The sequence below is a fragment of the Haliotis rufescens genome, unplaced genomic scaffold (assembly GCF_023055435.1).
Source record: "Haliotis rufescens isolate VD_foot unplaced genomic scaffold, xgHalRufe1.0.p SCAF_5, whole genome shotgun sequence".
Lineage (NCBI taxonomy): Eukaryota > Metazoa > Mollusca > Gastropoda > Lepetellida > Haliotidae > Haliotis > Haliotis rufescens.
In genome coordinates this window covers 62,179,470-62,200,198 of record NW_025964223.1, presented here as the reverse complement: position 1 = coordinate 62,200,198, position 20,729 = coordinate 62,179,470, and the positions used below count along the sequence as shown (strand labels likewise).

At 42.0% G+C, this 20,729-nt stretch overlaps 1 protein-coding gene across 4 annotated transcripts in view; it reads right to left on the bottom strand.

Annotated features, from left to right (window-relative positions):
- Positions 1-19,900, bottom strand: part of LOC124143846 (inositol polyphosphate 5-phosphatase OCRL-like) — a 43,801-nt gene extending 23,901 nt beyond the window's left edge. The window contains exons 1-9 of one of the 4 annotated variants that reach the window (XM_048384067.1): positions 19,464-19,900; positions 15,021-15,116; positions 11,076-11,186; positions 9,304-9,418; positions 7,442-7,552; positions 2,786-2,893; positions 1,753-1,823; positions 946-1,057; positions 517-626 (exon numbers count right to left, since the gene is read on the bottom strand). In XM_048384067.1, the coding sequence (XP_048240024.1) occupies positions 517-626; positions 946-1,057; positions 1,753-1,823; positions 2,786-2,893; positions 7,442-7,552; positions 9,304-9,418; positions 11,076-11,186; positions 15,021-15,073 (791 nt within the window). In that variant the 5' untranslated portion in view covers positions 15,074-15,116; positions 19,464-19,900. Of the gene's footprint in view, positions 1-516; positions 627-945; positions 1,058-1,752; positions 1,824-2,785; positions 2,894-7,441; positions 7,553-9,303; positions 9,419-11,075; positions 11,187-15,020; positions 15,117-16,663; positions 16,782-17,214; positions 17,341-19,463 lie in introns of those variants that run through there. The other 3 variants (XM_048384068.1, XM_048384066.1, XM_048384069.1) reach the window with 3 other exon arrangements.
- Positions 19,901-20,729: the final 829 nt, after the last annotated feature.

The following is a 20,729-nucleotide window of genomic DNA, read 5'->3' as shown; positions in this document are numbered from 1 at the left end:
TGAAGACCAATTCTAAATCTTCAACAAGATAGGTTTGAAGGGCACGCACACACTAAATAGTATTTTATTCACATTAATGTCTGGCCGGAGAAGGGAAGCATGGTCAAGGCAATTAGCTAGCCAAGCATTTCAAAACCCTCACAGGACTTTTGTCCAAATATAGTTATGCATATTTGTGTATGTATGTTTCACCAATGGCACTTATAATTACGTCTGGGACGCGTGAAGATCCAGGTTAGAATTGATCTTAAGAAACCCACACATGTGGTTAGAGGCGACTAACAGGATCGTGTGGTCAGGCTCACTGACTTGGCTGATGCATATCATCGTATCCCTTGTGCGTACATCGATGCTCATGATGTCAAGCACTGACGTTTTTGGTCTAAATTCGATTGCTTACTGACCGCCGTCATACAGCTGGACAATTGTGTGACGTTAATAAACGAAAAAAACATTATGTCTGGACCAGGAAGCAAGTATCAGATCACAGAGTCCCCCTTTAAATGTATGGTTTACCTTGTATCCCAGTTGTCAGTGCCTGAATCGTACCTATACGTTGGACGGAAATTGATGACACCCTCAGTGTAACCGGCAAACACATCGGACTTCCCCAGCAGCTTGCACAACTGTAAACGAGATGTGTCAGAATATTGGTCATGTTTCTCTGTTGTTGAACGCCGCACTCAGCAATATTCCAGCTATATGACACCGGTTGGTAAATAATCGAGTCTGGAACAGACAAGCGAGATCATACGCAACGATCAACTCCGTCGGGGCACGATGACATGCAATCCACCGAGCCTGAGCACCCGATCCGATCTCACGAACACCATAGGTTACTGGACATTACGTCTAACACCGAATATCAACTGGACACCATGGTAATGACGTTAACACCAACATTGCTGCCAATGTTTGACCGGAAGTGCATGTACAAGTAGATACCTGATCGTGTGACAGTAGTCTTGTGTACTGATTATTGTCTATGTTGTTCTTCAGTTCATTAGCAGGCATGTCATCGATTCGAAAGTTCAGATCTCCAAACCAAAATATGAGGCTGCAACAGAAGATACATATTTTTTTAAACATATCAGATAAAGTAGTGAGTGGGTTGGTGTTTGAGTGAGTGAGTGAAGTTGTGGCTGTGTTGGGAAGTGGGTGAATGAGAGTATCAAGTGAGAAATCAGGAAACTGTCTCAAACGTTATGCTTGGGTGAGTGCGTGACTCATCCAGTGCCAGAATTGGATGATCGTGGGTTCGAATCTAAGATATACTCTGATTACCAAGCGAGGTGAGGTGAGGTGAAATTGGATTTAACGTTGTGTCCAAGATTATTGAATTTATATAGCGACGTGCATGTGCTGCTTGTACTAGTCCGGACTGATGCCGATTATGAGGGCTAGCACACTGAGATACCATGCTACAGTTTAACATGAATACCCCACTCAGACACAGTATACTGACTCCGAGCCGACCAGTCAATGTTTAGCCCCTTAATGCCGATCGCCAGACAGGGTAAAAACAAGTACCATCTTTCAACGTCTTTTGGTATGATCGAACCGCGGACCTTCCGCTATCCGGGCGGACGCTCTACCATTAGACCACGGAGGCGGTCCTGATTACCAAAGTATACGAATCTGTACGATATTGGCCTTACCCAACAATAAGCTGACACGTCGTAAAGCAACTGAAATACTGTTCAGAACGGCGTTGAACCCAACTCACTCACTCTCAATCAATGGTTCACCTACTCATGGTCATCAGGTGTCATTGGCGGCGAGAACTGTTTGAATGTCATCTTGGAGGAAATGTCACGATAATCCTGAAACACAACAACGCCAGAGAAACAATACTGAGCTTCCTGCAAGGCCTACCAATGAGAAAATGTGCGTCCAAGAAGACAGACACATATGTTATTTACGAACTTGCACACCCAAAGACAAGTTATTGCACCGTCTTCCAATTGTGGATGTTCTTTAACTTGTTTTGAATGTAATACATAGAGTTCGGACACTAAGATGATTTGCTGTGTTGGATTCCAGACCGACCGGGAATTTAATGAATTCGTGCTTATGTAAGCAAATTCCAGCTATTTGTCATTTGATGTGCACATTTGACAAATAACATTTAACACCTTTATGGACACACTTTTAAATTTTTCATTGGCACGGATGCTCTTATTGTAGGAGGGGGCACGGGTGGCCCAGTCGTCTAAGGCGCCGCGATTCGCTGTGCAGAGTTGCGTCCCCTGGACACGCCAGAAACCTATGATTCTAGGTTCGAATCCCGGTTCATCCGGATTATGTTTCTAGGTTTGTCAGCACCATACCCGTGCTAGTGGGTTTCACCGAAGTGGTAAACGTCTGGGACCTGCATCACTTCGGGCTTTCCTCCCACATTAAGCTGGCACGACGTGATATAACTGGAATAATGTTAAAAGCGGCGTTAAACCGAACTCACTCACTCACTCACTCTTATTGTAGGTTTCTGTTACGCTGATGGGACGCAACACGGCACAGCTAAATGCAGTGCCTTTGAAGAGAGGGCCAAACGTGCCCCTGTGACGTCATGACGACCAAACAGAGTTTATACAACGATTGACCAATCAAATGTCTGGATTCTAAAAAACAGTGTGTATGATTTCTAATATAATTTCTTGACGTTCACCCGCTTGGTAGCTCAAAGTATGAACAAGGCTAATTGTGACGTATGACTGAGTGACTTCATTATGACGTCATAAATCAGGTGGCTTGATCAGTAATTATTAATAAAAAGGATGTGTACCTGATTCCTCCTCTCTATCTCCTCCTCGCGGGCTGTGAGATGAGAGTTGATGAAACAAATGGACGTGTTGCAGATGGTCATCCGAATACCCACGCCGCCCTTGTTCCCCTGAAACACGTTTATCCACCGTCTGGGGTTACTCGTGTGAGTGAGTTTGTGGCAATTGTCACTAAATGGGGAAACCTTAAATAGGGTTACATATTTGTCTCTAAAGATTCAGCACAATTTGTCAAAAGGGATGTAAATATCATCTGAAGTCTCCTGAAAAATTAAAGAGACTTAAAACATTTCCATAATCATAAGAAATATATAGTTATAACAGAATCCTTTGTACAATTCCGACTATATCACAAGCAGGTGTTGTGTTTATGAATCACTTTCAAATAGTGATGATACCACAGGCGGCACTCATCACAAACACGCGCAAAGCAAGTCAATTGTTCACCTGAAAAAACACGGGAACGTTTGGTTCAAGTCAAAATGGGGATCTGCATCAGACAACATTTTAGCCACGGATACGTCAAATTTAGAAATGTCCTACATATGTCTACCATAGAACCGAAACCTGTGTAGCATGGCCTATATATCATATTTTAAATTGTGAAAAAAGCAATATCATCACATTTACTCATTCCGAAGAGTTGTTAAAATCCATCGAATCGAATCACTCACTAACTCAACTCAAGAATATCCTGTCAACATTTGCCATCAATGTTTGTCAATGTTAATTTTTAGGCCTTAAATGTACGTGCATTATAAACCTTCATAACGTCATAACAACATGCCAATATAGAGATTAAGATAGATACAGATTAAGAGATTAAGTGCATAAAAGATCATAAACTTTCGATGACTTTCCAACAATTGGCCAGACAAACCAGTGGTTGACAGGAGGAACAAATACTCGGAGGTTCGGTGCATGATGACACAGAATCAGCCACATCACTGATTTAAGTCAATAATGTTATCAAAAAAAAGAAAACAGCTGATCCAAGCAAAGCTGACGACCACAACGAGTTCAAACGGTTCAGGATATCTGTCTACGCCACGAAAAAGTCCAGCTGTATAAGAACGTCCCTCTCCGTTGGATACCCGCTGTGTACCAAGTAGCCGATCCATGAAGTCCAACGTGCGACAACCATGGGGACTTATTCCAACCCGGGTCCCCATGGGTACGTCACCAACGATAAACATTAATATACCTCACCGGTCGTTGTCATCATTTCTTGTAAAAACACGAACACTTATGGATAAAACGTCTTTTATTGTTTGTAACGGCGTTCAATGCTACTTCTTGCAACCTCGATACTACTGTCTATTTGAAAGACGAGTTAAATCTCCGCCCCTTGTATCACTCATTCGAGGGTACAAGAAATACCCCTAAACGTTGCAAGAAACAAAAAAGAGTTAAGTCATAAAGTTTCATGTCCTTCATGTTGTTACAGAAAACAATAACAACGACCGAAAGATGTGTGATATATATTCATCCTTTAGTGAAGCACCCGTGGGCACCAGGTTACAATTGGTGTTAAGTGATATATTGTGTGTTGCGGTTTTACCCTACTCTGCTTTCAAAACATCACCCATCACTCCTTTCGTGACAGCTCAGTTGCCTTCTTTCTCGTCAACCCCACCAGCTGTGTACACTGATCTCGCCCTATGTGAACATATCAGCCCGTGTATATAGACTTAGCATTTGTATGCACATACTCAGCATTCGCCCCGTCGTTACGAACAATAAAGAAATTGTAATCCATAAATATTTCGTCTTAATGTTCTCACAGCTTCTAAATGGCAATCGAAGAGTTTATGGGGTGGGTGCACTCACACATACACTTTTTCTAAAAGGATTGTGGGAGAGGGGGTAGAGAGGGGGAAGAGGGGGGCGAATACCTGGTATCGTCACTATTTGAAAGTAATTAATAAACACATGCTCATGATTTAGTCGGAATCGTACAATCGACTCTGCTTTAGTAGAGATTTCTATTGAATGTAAAAGAGTTTTGTTGCTTTTATTTGGTATACGAATTGAGTTCCCCTCTCGTCTGGGAATGAATGCAATAATACGCAAAGATTGTTCTTGGTATGTGAGATATTGCTGAAGTTATGCAACTTTTAATGGCTTTCGTCGATGGTTGGTAAAAATAAATGTTCTTTTCAGCAGTGGGTGGCTTCTGGATCCATTGCACGATCTAAACGTGAAGTGCTGAACCACCATTTCATTTCTTTTGTAAGCTAGAGCAGCTATAGAAAACAACAGTGTTAGGCCACTAGTCCTTATACTGAGAACAAAGCGAACCCATTATAAAGGGCAACTGTCTCCTTGTCCTTTGGATACCTTAGCTATTTGGCAGTTTGGCAAGGACTATTCGACTGGTGCCAACTTCTAACCCTGCCAGAGGTATTACCTGTCGATTAGCAGGTATATGGTATAGATTAATATTGTGAACAATTCAGAATTGTAGTGAATGTCCATGTGACATTGAAGAATTCAATCCTACAGGTTGTGTGAGGTATGTTAGATTTTATTGAAAAAAGAACACGAAATAAGCTTTGGTCTATAGTTTGCCAATGAAACAGAAGTGCAAGGTTTCATGAATGGAGGAACTTCCTTCTCATGTCAAATGATATCTTAAATCTGCAAGCAAATGACAATTCTATCCCCGTGAAGATCAGTGTACGAAGTGGTCTTCATCGACCCAAGCTTGTGGTAATAGAGTGACAAAACCGTTTCTATATCCAATACAAATCTCTGCATAAAGCATAAAGCATAAAGTCGATTGTACAATTCCGAATGTATCACTAGACGGTAGTCAAGCTCGCTACTTGTTGAAACTCGTTGATTCAAGCCATTGAATCCCAATTGCAAAGGCCTATGCATAAATCGATGGTCATGGCAAACATTGGATTGTCTAGTCCTGACATTACATATATGTTAAACAGCCGCCATACAGCTGGAATTTTTACCAGTGCGACGTTAAACGACAAGCACAAAACACCGATGCAATTCTTGACCTTCGATACACATCATCTTTACAATGCCAAATGTCACTGATCATGTTCTTACATACTTATATCATGCTGTAAACTCACTGTAGCACATAACTCTTTCTAAAGTCTTCATGTTATGTAAATGAAATTCTAACATATTCAATATCCTGCATGCAATTTGTGTGTTCATTACACATGTGACTGTGAAACAGCAGTGCATTTACTTTCCCTTCCAGAGTTTGAGTAGTTTGCAAAGGAAGGAAAGGCCATATGGCCATATAAGGCCAGTATGTTACTTGAGGAAGAAATGTGCCCAAACCATAAATCAGTACTGTCAACTTTTGACTTGACTCTAAAACTCTAAAGACATGCACATACCTCTTTTGTACTGGATTCCAACGTACCATAAAAATCCGTACAAAGAGAGATATATTGCTGGGTCCAGCAAATGTACCACCAAATCCCTGTCTCAAACACTAACTATAATACTTAATACATTTCACAGAAAGTATTTGAGACAAGTGGAATTAATGTCATGTGGATTCTCAAAAACTCAAAAGATTTGCTTGACCTTTTTGCAATCTCAGAAAAGAACTAAGGTCTATAAACTTTGTACACCACTATCCCACATGATGAACTTAAGGGGAAAGCTCATTTCTTAATCCATGAGGCATTTGTTACAAAACGTGTTGAACACAGATACAGTTACGTATCTATATTCAGAGGTTCGGGACAACTGAAAGCAAATGCCATCTGAAGTTTACTGAGAAAGCAATATGTGAAATGCTGGACTTTCTCATTGATAACATCTGCGTACAATTTGGTGTGTGACATTTAGGAAAAAAGTAGGCATCCCCATGGGCACCAGTTGTGCTCCCCTTCTTGCAGATCTGTTTCTTTACGCATATGAATCGGAATGTTTTGGGGGATTGGAAAAGTAAAAACAAGATAATTTGGCCAAGAAGGTTAACTTAAGCTTCAGGTATATCGATGATCTAATAATTAACATGAATACAAAATCCTCAAATGTTATGTATACAGACAAAAAGAAAGTAGTTCACGCACAGTCTCAAACTCCTACTTTAACCTATTCAGGATCGTCAAAAAGGATCACCTCACTCCCTGACCAGCCTCAGCAGTTCTTAAAGACGAACCACAGGTATTCGTTGGTGGGGCAGCTGCCTTTACATGTACTTCTAAAATAGGTATTATTACTCTAAAAAACGGTTGCTGCTTAATTAACGCTTGCAAAACCAGTGAACATTCATACTAGCCATATTGGAAAAGCAAGTATGGGACATTTGTATTAGTGGTCTCCGGAGCCTTGCACCAAATGCGTTGAAATAGGACCCCCCTCCACCCCATCCCCTCTCCCATTGTACAATGCTTTTAGTTGAGATTTATTATGATTATGAAAAGGGTTTTGTTGCTTTTATTTATTTATTTAAAATTAACGTCGCTTTGAACGGATTTGTTAGCTTGGTTTAGTCGTTTAGACTTTACCACTGATGAATCACGTGTGTAGGTAGGTATGTTGTCATTCAAAATACAAATGACAGCTTCCAGCCAACAGGCCTCGAAACACATTCCCTCTCCTTGATCCTCTGAGTATCATCTCTGTTTGATCAGTACTACGTTTCTTCAAGATGTTATACAATGCCTTACCATGAACCCCATGATGCCTGTGGCCACTTGTTCGGCGTCTACATCAGTGGGGATGTGCTGTTCCTGTATGTAGACCAGCAGCAGTATCCCCATCAGTCGACATGACTTCACCTTCGGAAGAACAAAACAATCAGAACATCACGAACAGAAACATACTATCAAACTCAACCAAGTGTATACATAAAAGACAATGTTTCCAATCCAAAGAGACTGAGAGCCACAATTTGCACTATTCCAGACATATCACGGGGGAGACACCTAAAATAGGCTTTATACTTTGTACCTAAGATGGAGTCGAAACAAGGTCCGCGGTTCAAGTCGGTCATCACACATACCACACAAAGGCAACCTCAACCAACTGAACCATCTTTGAAGTTGGATAGAATGTGAATTCAGGGCACACCCTTAGGCTGTGCTCATTAGAAATGTATAAATCATTAAGAGGCAAAGTTATGCATGATGCCACCAGTCAAGAAGTTTAATGACACGACCTTTGTTTTTATGGTATGAATCAATTAGTTGTTCGAGGGATAGTAAACAATTCCACATTCCATCCAACTTCAAATAACCATTTATTTGCTTCATTTTAGCCACCATCAAAATGGATGAATACTTTATTAAGGCCGACTTTTAGATGAAATAAATGTAAATTTAATATGTTTTGTTTGTGCAGCCATAACAGGTACTCTCTACATATTACAAATACACTGCAACGTTACTGTCCAGATCTCAACACATATTCTTAACATTATGCCGTCCATACCTTATTCTACCATAAGGTGTGTCATTGCCGTACTGCATTTTCCATGCCGTACCCCATATTCGTGGTAAACATATCCCATCATGCATCATGATTTGCTTTATTCTGCGCATGTCTCTTCCTCAGTCTCTGCCTTGTTTTTCATGCTGGTGGCAAAGTTGCCACCCTCCATCCCCGACCATCACCTTGGGGTTGGTTCTGTCGCCGTGTCTATCATTTATAACACATGGTCGGCCCTTACTGCCCCCAATTCGTCCTTACTGCCCCCAATTCATAGGACAGGACATCATAGCACGGGATAGTCCGGGTCACGAGACCCCAGGACCGGCAGATCCCTCAGTCCGGGTCGGCATGACGCCAGGACACCAAAACATGGGATAGTCCGGGTCACGAGACCCCAGGACCGGCAGATCCCTTAGTCCGGGTCGGCATGACGCCAGGACACCAAAACATGGGATAGTCCGGGTCACGAGACCCCAGGACCGGCAGATCCCTCAGTCCGGGTCGGCATGACGCCAGGACACCAAAACATGGGATAGTCCGGGTCACGAGACCCCAGGACCGGCAGATCCCTTAGTCCGGGTCGGCATGACGCCAGGACACCAAAACATGGGATAGTCCGGGTCACGAGACCCCAGGACCGGCAGATCCCTTAGTCCGGGTCGGCATGACGCCAGGACACCAAAACATGGGATAGTCCGGGTCACGAGACCCCAGGACCGGCAGATCCCTCAGTCCGGGTCGGCATGACGCCAGGACACCAAAACATGGGATAGTCCGGGTCACGAGACCCCAGGACCGGCAGATCCCTCAGTCCGGGTCGGCATGACGCCAGGACACCAAAACATGGGATAGTCCGGGTCACGAGACCCCAGGACCGGCAGATCCCTCAGTCCAGGTCGGCATGACCTCAGGACATCCATTTATAACATGGTTCCTCCTTCTCTCATAACATAAGGGTCATCGACCCACTCATTCCATCCTGCGACCGAGCCAGCCCCCGTTTCTGTGCCAATATATAATAAATCATTTATCTTATATATTCGTGTTCTGTTGTGGTTGCACAAAGTGATTAATATACTCGAAGGTTCATACACTCTACCTTAATATACTTTGCTTTTGGGTGGAGGTAGGTCTTAACAGCATCCTCCCATTCCGCTTCCTTCTTGGAGTCGGTAGATAGCATAGCATCTATGCTCATGTCTAGTTCTTGAAATCTACAGTCGATACATTTATCAAGTAGTACAGACGCAAAAATGAAGTTGATTGACAAATAATAACATGTAAAACGCCAACGCCAAAAATTAACCAGTCTCAATTATCCAACGAAACAAATTCCAATCCATGTTTTTTGAATGGATCACTGAAATCAGCGATGACACCAGGTGTTCGCCAAAAGGGTAACCATGTTCTGCCCTACCGGTAGTACCCGTTATGGTTATTTACCTCATCTGAGATTTTGACATCGAAGAACATTTAACATTATTTCAGCTAAATAAACGCCCTGTAAATAATCGCGGTTAAAAGCTGATGGACTGCACGTGCAGCACCTACGGGGCAGGGTGGCACACAATCAGCGAAGTAACATATTGGAACAACCCGATCCTAATAAGTCAGCTCTTTATGACGAACATGGGGTGATGGGGGCAAATTCTGCCTCGGAAGAGAGCTACATTAACAAACAGTTATTTGCTTCGAGAAGATATGGGGATCAATTTCATTTTATTCAGATCTTGGTTCTGGAATGTCTAATAGATGGCTGAGATTGTATGGCAGGTCTTCCCACGGACTATTGGAAGTCTTTCCTGTTCCAACGTTCATTGAAGCGAGAGATGTCTTTGACGGAATCAGTCGTACAACCCGTAACTTTCGTTCGGAATACCTCGTGTTAACCACTTCGAGGTATCATGATTAGAAAACACGTTCTGAACGTCACTTTCCTGATCTAGTAACCGACGCTCTGATATGTCGGATGTCCTCATATCTTTATTTAGTCCTAGCAAGAAATGAGATTTGATTTTAATGAGATTGACATGGAGATATATGTATTCATAATGGTAACATCCGTCTCTGAACACGTACATTGTATCCAACAGACGATTTCATACTTTACAGTATCAATAGTATATTTTCAAACAAATGCAACAATTTACATACATAACATGTAGGGTGACTATTGGGCAGTTTAAATGAGTGAGTATGGTTTTACGCCGCTTTTAGCAATATTCAAAGCAATATCACGGCGGGGGACACCAGAAATGGGCTTCACACATTGTACCCATGTCGGGAATCGAACCCGGGTCTTCGGCGTGACGAGCGAACGCTTTAACCACTAGGCTACCCGACCGCCCCTCAGTTTAAATACAGAGTGCTATGGAAGTATTCAAGAGTACAGGAAGAAAGGTCTGTTAATTGACACATATTATTATAAAATACCAATACTTTCTGATTGAAAAACGAATGGAAACTTGATGATGATAATACCTAGTTTGCAATGTGTTTTATTATATTGCATCTATCGAAACTATCGATAGTCTATCGGGGTATCGTAGTTAACTGTTGACAAGAAACTTGCCATCCATGTACATCTGTGAAGCGCTTATATCAGAAAGAAATGAGTTTTTCTCTTCTCTCACTGACTTACTTGACGTTCGAAAATATGTTGATTTTGAAATGCAAGACAAAATCCAATCGCGTAGATCGATGTTTTGATGTCAATCACTGGATTGTCTGGCCCAAACGTGATTATTTACAAACCACCGTCATGTAGCTGAAATATTGCTGAGTGTGGTGTTAAACAACAAACACACAGAGTCAGAATCACACTCAATCGGCTCAAAGTTAAAGAAGTATGGAGAAAGGTAGCATGTTTACCCTATAGCATATATGTCTGGTGGTTCATCGTCCTTCTCCAGCCAAGTGCCCAGGGATTCCATTGGGGACTGCTCGTTCACATTCCAAGTGCCACAGAATACCCTGAAGAATCTGTAAACGACAATGAATATAAAACATTAACGCCAGAGAATAATCAGTCTCGACTTTGCTGTAGAATGCAAAATTAATGGTGACAATTATGTGAATCGATCACTAAAAATCAGTGATGGCGTCTTCGCGAAAAGGGTAACCATGTCCCGCCCATCCGGTAGTACCCGCCCCTCACACAAAAGGGAAGTATTTGTTTGTTGTCTGACGCTGCACAGTATTACCGAAGCAATGCCTACATAATTTAAAATGTCTAACCATCCGATTAAGTCGCCTCGTACGACAAGCAAGGGTTGCTAGGGACCAATTCTGCCTCAGAATAGAGTAACATGAACAAACAGTTATTTGCTTCGAGATGACATGAGGATCAATCTCATTATAATCAGGTCCGGGTACTCACAAGGTATAAGTATACTCTGAATCTCCACGGGGAGGATATTTGTTTTTTATTTGATAAGATTAAAGAAGAATTAAAGAAGAATATTTAAATAAGATTAGATATTTAATCTAATGATTTGTAGTCCATATGTGTTTCGTTAAGTTATGCTTTTAATATCAGTGTGGGTCTGATAGGAATGTGTTTATTTGTTCCTGTGGTCGGGCACTTTTTTAAGAAACCACCCAACTCGAACCTTTGCAATGACGGACTTTAATGCATGACATTTTTCGGAAGAATTAGTGTAATAAATGCACATTATTATTATTATGTTGTTGTTGTTGCTTTAAGTGTTTAAGAGGTCGCCTTCTGTCTTAGCAATTTCAGCGGACCTGTCCTTCATTGGGACTCGTGTGTGAGAGTAGAGTACTCATATCTATTGTGAGTTTGGTATTCACATAATTTCTGTATTTGTATTTATATGATTTCTATTTTCTATTTTGATATAATATAGTTTAATTTTTATCTTTGGCTGCTCTGTTTATGTACATTGGAGTAGCTGTCCATCTCTCAGAAATAGAGTTAGTTCGCTATTGCATCTCTAATCTAACTGCAATTTTTTGTTTTAACCGAGCCTGGGTTGGAACGTGGTCTTGACAATCGAGTAACAAGTGAGCAATGGATTCAGCCTGATTGCGAGATGGACAAACCTTGTCATAATGCTTTTTGTGACCGAGTCTGGGGCGATTTCAACTTTCCTTTCGTTTGAGTAGGAGTTTGGCTTTTGGGTAGATCTTGGGTTTAATTTTGTATAGCCATCTGCCGATCTTACTTGCGTCACACTGTGCTTGCCATCTTTGGGCTATGGTTGCTTTGGTTTTCCTTTTTATCTCCAGTTTACTAAAAGGAATAGGCTATATCTCCGCTTTTTCTAGAGCTAGCTTCGCCAGTGTGTCATTTCCATGAATGTCTATGTGAGAGGGGGCACACCGTCAGGGATGCGTTGTCAGAATGTACCAATCTCAACCAACTACTCAAACCACAACCAAACAATAATCACATTGTCACACTGGTGTATTTGTCGTCTGTCACGGAGCTGTGGTCCAATGATCAGGAGTGTCATAAAACAAGACTAAAGTGGTAATGAAAACGTGCTAATATGCTCACAGGTTTATTAATAACAACTAATTGTACTAATAGGTGACAATAAAAGATCAGATAAACTCAATCTGCGCTGACAAAGATCACTGATTAATTACATCAGAGCAAACAACCAGACTGAGTCAGAAGAGGAGACCAGCCCGAAGCAGACCAACCCGAACAAACGGCCTCATGAATCCTGGGGGCTAAGACACACGATCCTGACAGAAGTATGAATATACTGCGCGCGGACATCAGAGAAGACATTGTCTCCGGGACAGCCGGGGAATACAATAGACTGGGGCGGGTGGCCAAACAGCGTGACATGGGGACAAACATGGGGACAACACAAATATCAAACTAACTACTATATCCATACTGAAGATGTAAGCATCAAAATAAAGCGCTGAACATAAGCTTCCCAACTGCATCATTAGAGACATACAACAAGCTATGTACATTTTTTTAGGAGTCCCAAAATGACCATAAATACATGAGAGTGAGTGAGTTAGGTTTAACGCCGCTTTGAACAGTATTCCAGTTATATCACGGCCTGTCAACTTAATGTGGGAGGAAAGCCCGAAGTGATGCAGGTCAGACGTTTACCACTTCGGTGAAACCCACGAGCACGGGTATGGTGCTGATAAACATAGAAACATAATCGGGGCAAACCGGGATTCGAACCCACAATCATAGGTTTCCGGCGTCCCCCAAGGGACGCAACTCTGCACAGCGAATCGCGGCGTCTTAGGCGACTGAGCCACCCGTGCCCCAAAAATACATGAAAAATATTTGAGTGTGCATATAAATTCGCATAATGTTTGAAAATCATAGTTACAAAAACACTTTTAATACAAGAATAAGGTAGCGAACATATATCAAGTGAATACAGTGAGGTTTGTGAGTGCCATAAGATCACAAGAGAATGAAATAGTTAGGCCACTAATTCCCTTTCACAGAAAGTCATGACACTGTACAACGATGACCGCCGAACTTTGCCGAGCGATGTCGGAAATAAAGCCGGGGAACAGAGGTCACAAGACCGTGACACAGCAAAATAATTACCCGGTGACATCGTCACAAGAGGTAGACTTGTAGTTGCTGTCTACAAATAAAACAACTTACAAACCTCTTGTATGAGACCCTTCTACAATTGCAAAGAATTCGGTTCTATGTATTTCTGTTTGACAGTGCCAATTCTATTCAAATTATCGCTTCTATTAGTGATTTTTTCATAAATCTGGTCCTTATCATTCCTGATTGAATCCGTTAAAGGCTGTATTGAAAATAAACGACCCTTCGTGTATCTACACGCGTTCTGCAGCTTCCTGGATCAGTAAATAATCATTTTATTAATTAAGCAAATTATTAATTTTAAATATAGAATACATAAAACGAGAAATTATTAAATATTATGACCAAATTATTTATTTGTTAACTGGTGCAGACGAAAGTTGTTTTGAATTTCGATGTTTTAACTGTGGCCCTTGTGGCAGTTTTTTAATTGTACGATAAACGACCATTCGTTTATTTGTTATATGAGATATCAACTATGTACATACTCTTTTAAGGATGTTTATAAAATGTACCAAAAAATATATTTACCCCGATTTTGATAATGATGGACTACATGACTAGAATCCGACCCCGGAAATGACAAGACCGTTTTACGAACAGGTGGGTTAAGTGTGCCATTTCCCGCATACTCTCACAATTCTCTAGCTGATTATCTGTACCCTTTCTCCTAATGCCGAGTGTCATATCTCTCCACTGTTGGATGCGATCGTTCGGTCACTGCGTTTTTCTGCATAACCCAGCTACATCTATACACCTCCCTCTCAAAAATAACATCGTCCAATCTATGACGTCAACAAGTTGCATATTCGTACACAATCGAACAAACTACAGGTCTCATATATAGAGGGTGGTCGGGTAGCCTAGTGGTTAAAGCGTTCGCTCGTCACCACGCCGAAGACACGGGTTCGATTCCTGACACGTGTACAATGTGTGAAGCCCATTCCTGGTGTCCCCCGCCGTGATATTGCTGGAATATTGCTAAAAGCGGCGTAAAACCATACTCACTCACTCTCATATGTAGCTAGAACATAACCTAATCGTAACGCTACAATCGCTTTCTACAAGGGCCGTTTCACATTGTGTTAATAGTGTTACGACGGTTGAAACATTCATATTTCGTCAATGACACACGACAGTCATGAGGCTATGATCGTTCAGTGAAACAGTGCCATGTCCTTAAAGCACTATTTGGTGCATCTGTAACGCATTGGTCCCCTTTCATGTAAAGTCAGTGAACTCATTACCTCAACTGGTCTCTTTGTATAGCCTCCTCTCCATCTTCTCCAGCCACGTCCATTCTCCTGGTGACACACAGTGTTGTAGCGCCAGGCTCTTTCTTCCTGGTGGCGATAATGTTGAAACGATTTTAAAATATTTTTTAACAGCGATTAGCTTCCTCGACACCACAAACACAGTGGTATCTACGTTTTCCACACCAGTTTGTATAAAGATATGGGGGCGGTCGGGTAGCCTAGTGGTTAAAGCGATCGCTCGTCACGCCGAAGACCCGGGCTCGATTCCCGACATGGGTACAATGTGTGAGCCCATTTCTGGTGTCCCCCGCCGTGATATTGCTGTAATATTGCTAAAAGCGGCGTAAAACCATACTCACTCACTGTATAATGAAATGAATCATTACAAGTAACGAACGTCCGCTCAACGTTTCTGTTGCAGAATGGTACAGATGAAAGTCAGGGCATTTGTTAGTTTCTATACTTAAAGCCCATGTATTAAAGCGTATTTTCTTCACATTAACGGTGTGCGAAACAGAGTTATCCTCGCGTAAGGGCCCAAGGTGCGGCCATTTCCGAAGACGGGGCCTGCGCGCATCAAAGAGATGCGGATGATAATACCATTCGTACTTCCCATCCGGTTTTCATATAACTTCTTGATATAATGTAAATAAATATTTCACTTTAAAATAAATTATTGTTAAACTTCCTCATCACACAATGCAAGGACTCGCTTTACTATATTACCGTCACGAGTAATTGTCACAGCGTTTCTGGTACAGTCAGAATGCTTCCATACCGCGGAGAAGCGCATCAATATTATAAACAAAATTAAAATAATGAAATAGCTTTGTGTTGTTGAAGGTAATGGTGTCACTGTGGCCTAACAAAATACAAAAGACCGTATGAGACGTGAAACTAGGATGTTTCGAAAGGTCTTGACGGTCATGTTTGTTTCCGTTCCCAACTATTTCGTGACCGGAAAATGTAAGTACCTCTTGTTTACTGTAGTTTGGGAGTTTCATATTATTTAACGCCATTTTCTATAAAACAAAGATGAATACTTTAAGGAAAATACACAAAGCATGGCTGGTGTGAGTTATAGCCCGGCGAGGGTAATGCGCACAATTATCAGCTGATGTTCGGCATAACGGCAATACTAGAAGGGTCGCACGTTTTCCCATTAATTTGTCGATTTAGATTCGACCTGATCGTCTGTGGTCAGATAATGACAACTCAATGCAATGAACGGTTAAAGTGAGTGAGTGAGTGAGTGTCCCTTAACTTGATGTAAGAGGAAAGCCCCAAGTGATGTAGGTCTTAGAAGTTTACCACTTTGGTAAAACCCGCGAGCACGGGTATGGTGCTGATAAACATAGTCGGGGCGAACCGTGATTGGAACCCACATATATAGGCTTCTGGTGGGCCAAGGGAGGCAACTCTGCACAGCTAATTGCGGCGCCTTAGACGACTTGTTCACCCGTGCATTCGGGTAGAAGAACCAACACGGTAACCACTAGGTCACCTCACCACCCCTCGTCTTCAAGAGTATAGGTGTTATAACTGCAATGTTTATGAAGACACACGTGGATAGTAACCCAAAACATAACTAAACTTACAGAAATAAATGCGGTAATATGACAAAGCTTACTCACTTAAAAACAATGAGAAACCGCCTCCGTGCAAAGAGCGTCTGTCGGGAAAGCGGAAGGTCTGAGGTTCGATCGCCGACCGCGTCATACCAAAAGACGTTAAACGATGGTACTTGTTGCTTCCCTGCCTGGACCAAGGCATGAAGGGGATAACACAAGGATTGGTCGGCTCGGAGATAGTATTCTGTGTCTGAGGCCGGACTAGTACAACCAGACACACACGTGCATACACGCTCTATAAGTACAATAATGGTGAACCGTTAAAACCCATTTACACTCTTCTCACAGATTATGGGGGCGGTCGGGTAGCCTTGTGGTTAAAGCGTTCGCTCGTCACGCCGAAGACCCGGGTTCGATTCCTGACATGGGTACAATGTGTGAAGCCCATTTCTGGTGTCCCCCGCCGTGATATTGCTGTAATATTTCTCAAAGCGACGTAAAACCATACTCACTCACTCACTCACTAACAAATTATGAGAAAAACTGTGACTTTATGAAGAATGGAAGGTGAACCCCGACCAATACGAACATTGAATAGAAGACACGCTACGAACCTAGGAACCAGTTCAGTTGAATTCCTTTCAATGGAGTCCATGGCTCAAAGCGTTCAGCATGTATCGCCCACCCAATATCATGACACATACACCAAAGAAACTTAGCAAACAAAGACACTCATAAATTCTCCTAACGCGGAAGCAAATTCAGCTACCAAGCAATGAATTATTGATATTATGTTAAAGTGCATGTATGTTGTGTAACGATAAGGTATAGCGTTTGGTGTGTACAACCCAACTACTTCCTTATTTACTGTTATAAAAAAAATGGACGCGACGTTAAACCCAATTTCACCTCACCTCACTGTTAAAAACGTCACCAGTAGATACTGAGTGAGTATGATTTTACGCCGCTTTTAGCAATATCCCAGTACGACGGGGGACACCAGGAATGATCTCCACACATCGTACCCATGCGGGGAATCGATCCCGGACCTTCCTATGCACGACGACCATTTAACCATGACATGTATATGTTTAATTTAGCAGGTGAGCGTTCTTATTGACGATCTATTGTAACCCACCCAAAACGGGGTAAATAGTGTAAATATTGTTAATTTTTAAAACATAGTACTCATTTTAAGTATTATGTTTGTTGTAAAACGCCGCAATCAGCAATATTGAAGCTACATTACGACTGCCTGTCAATGTCGAGTCTGGACAAGACAATCCAGTGGTTGATATTATGAGCAAAGACCCACGTCTTTCGATTACGATGAGACACAATTAACCAAGTCACCGAGTCTGACCAACTGACCCTTTAAGTCCCATATTATGACAAGAATAAATTGACAATTCTAACCCGGAATACCCACAGGGGGATATGTGTCAGGTGACCTTGGTTGAATAGGTCTTGTCCCAGAGAAGGGAATCTCACAGTTAGCCCAGCTGAATGTCCAAAGGCACAACTACAACCATGTCCTGACACACCCAATAGGTACCCCGCGCACGTGGCAAATAGAACAGAAACAAATCGAAAAAAGCCCCGAATGGCCTTGTCGGTCCTATACAGAGACAGCCAGCCTTTTAGAAACTGTCCCATCCACAAACATCTAGAATGATGAAGCCTGGGCCCTGTTCCACGAAGCAATCTTAGCGCTAAGTCGATCGTAACTCCCTTTCTTTAACACTGACTTACGACAGTCAAAGCGCTAAGATCGCTTTGTGGAACGGGGTCCTGGTCTTGTACGCCACAAGGGCAGATAACTCTAACTACAGTACAAAACTTCTGGAAAGTTCCACTCGCTACTGCTGTTCGTATCCCGCCACGACATCACTTGATATAGTTTTACAAGTAGTTAAATCATTTGTTGCAACTAACAGTTACTACACATATATTAACAACAATTTCTACCCCCATTAAAATCTCTTACACGTAGCACCGTGAACCACTGATTTGTTTTGACTGCATTACATCAATGCTGATTTCACATTATATCGGTATGGCTGCTTATTGCAGCTCACAGCAGTGTCTAAATGATTGAGTTTAGGTTTATATCGCTTTCGCAATAATCCAGTCTTTGATTGATTCCTGTTTGGGCAATGGAAAAGAAAAAGCGTTGGTTTGTCGCGCTGAAATCGAATCCCTTCTAGGGTTATGTTGGTGAGTGACTTTAGTTTAAATCCGCTATGAATAGTATTCCAGTCATATCACGGCGTGTCAGGCTGTTTGTTTGTTTGTTTGCTGTTTAATGCAGCACTCAACAATATTCCTGCTATATGACGGCGGTCTGTAAATAATCGAGTCTGGACCAGACAGTCCAGTGATTGACATCATGAGCATCGATCCACGCCATTGGAATACGATGACATACATCAACAAAGTCAGCGAGCCTGACCACCCGATCCCGTTAGTCGCCTCTTACGACAAGCATAGTCGCCTTATACGGCAAGCATGGGTTGCTGAAGACCTGTTCTACCCCGGATCTTCACGGGTCGCGTGATAGATTGATGTGGGAGGAAACATTATTCAGGCCTTACACGTTTAGCACTGACACCCACGAGCACGGGTATGGTGCCGACAAACAAAATCATGGCGAATCGATATTCGCACCCCCGACCATAGGTTGCTGGCAGTCTAAAGGGGGGAACGCTACACAGCGAATTGTGGCGTCTGAGATATAGTAAAGCTAACCACGGTCTCATCGTCTTGAAGTTACATCATGAAACAATTCTCACATCACGTCTAGAAAGAAAACGAAACAAATACAACTTGAGAGAAAGTGAAAAATCTATCACAAAATACATACCCGTACCTGTCGATGAAAATAATCCACTGAGTTATACAGGCAACCCCGTGGGTGGGGTCCTGGGTTAGTGTGTGTCTCCAGTATCCTACTGCTCGTCGTTAGAGGCCACTGATGTGAATCGGGTGGCCAGACTCGTTCTGAAACTTTCCTGATGACGTGTTTCTCAAGCTATCCGTAAGTTTGCCGGAGCGAGGCTCTATTATTATTGCTAACAACAAGCTGACACTGTAAAACATCCAACTCAAACAAGTTTCAGTCTGGTTGTATGAGCAATGCGTCAATGCATGGTCTAGGAAACTTGCATTTTTCATAAATACCGGTTAATACATATTGTACGTCAAAGAAATACACTTGATAAAATGTGTCATAGTTGCATTGTCAGGCGCTGTTAAATAAATTCAAAACAACCTTTCATGAGTCAAGTCTAAACACCTTTCGCTAACAGGATGAGTCAACATGATATCAATGTATTCAAGGACAATGTCACGCTATCTCCTGGTCTTAACTACCCTCTGTACACAATGTTATAGTTGATAGTGAGAATCGATAGATCGATTACGTACAGGTCGACAGACTGTTGCCCTACAATCCTAACAAACACCATAACCGACAGGAAAAGAAAGTACTGCCTGATTGGTGTTTGCTGTAACGGTATGTGTGGCAACTTCACTATAACGGTATATGTGGCAACTTCACTATAACGGTATGTGTGGCAACTTCACTATAACGGTATGTGTGACAACTTCACTATAACTGTATGTGTGGCAACTTCACTATAACGGTATGTGTGACAACTTCACTATAACTGTATGTGTGGCAACTTCACTATAACGGTATGTGTGACAATTTCACTACAACTGTATGTGTGGCAACTTCACTATAACGGTATGTGTGGCAACTTCACTATAACGGTATGTGTGACAATTTCACTACAACGGTATGTGTGACAACTCCACTATAACGGTATGTGTGACAACTTCACTATAACTGTATGTGTGACAATTTCACTATAACGGTATGTGTGACAATTTCACTATAACGGTATGTGTGACAACTCCACTATAACGGTATGTGTGACAACTTCACTGTAACGGTATATGACACAACTTCACTATAACGGTATGTGTGACAACTCCACTATAACGGTATGTAGGACAACTTCACTGTAACGGTATATGACACAACCTTACTATAATGGTATGTGTGACAACTTCATTATAACGGTATGTAGGACAACTTCACTATAACGGTATGTGAGAGAACTTC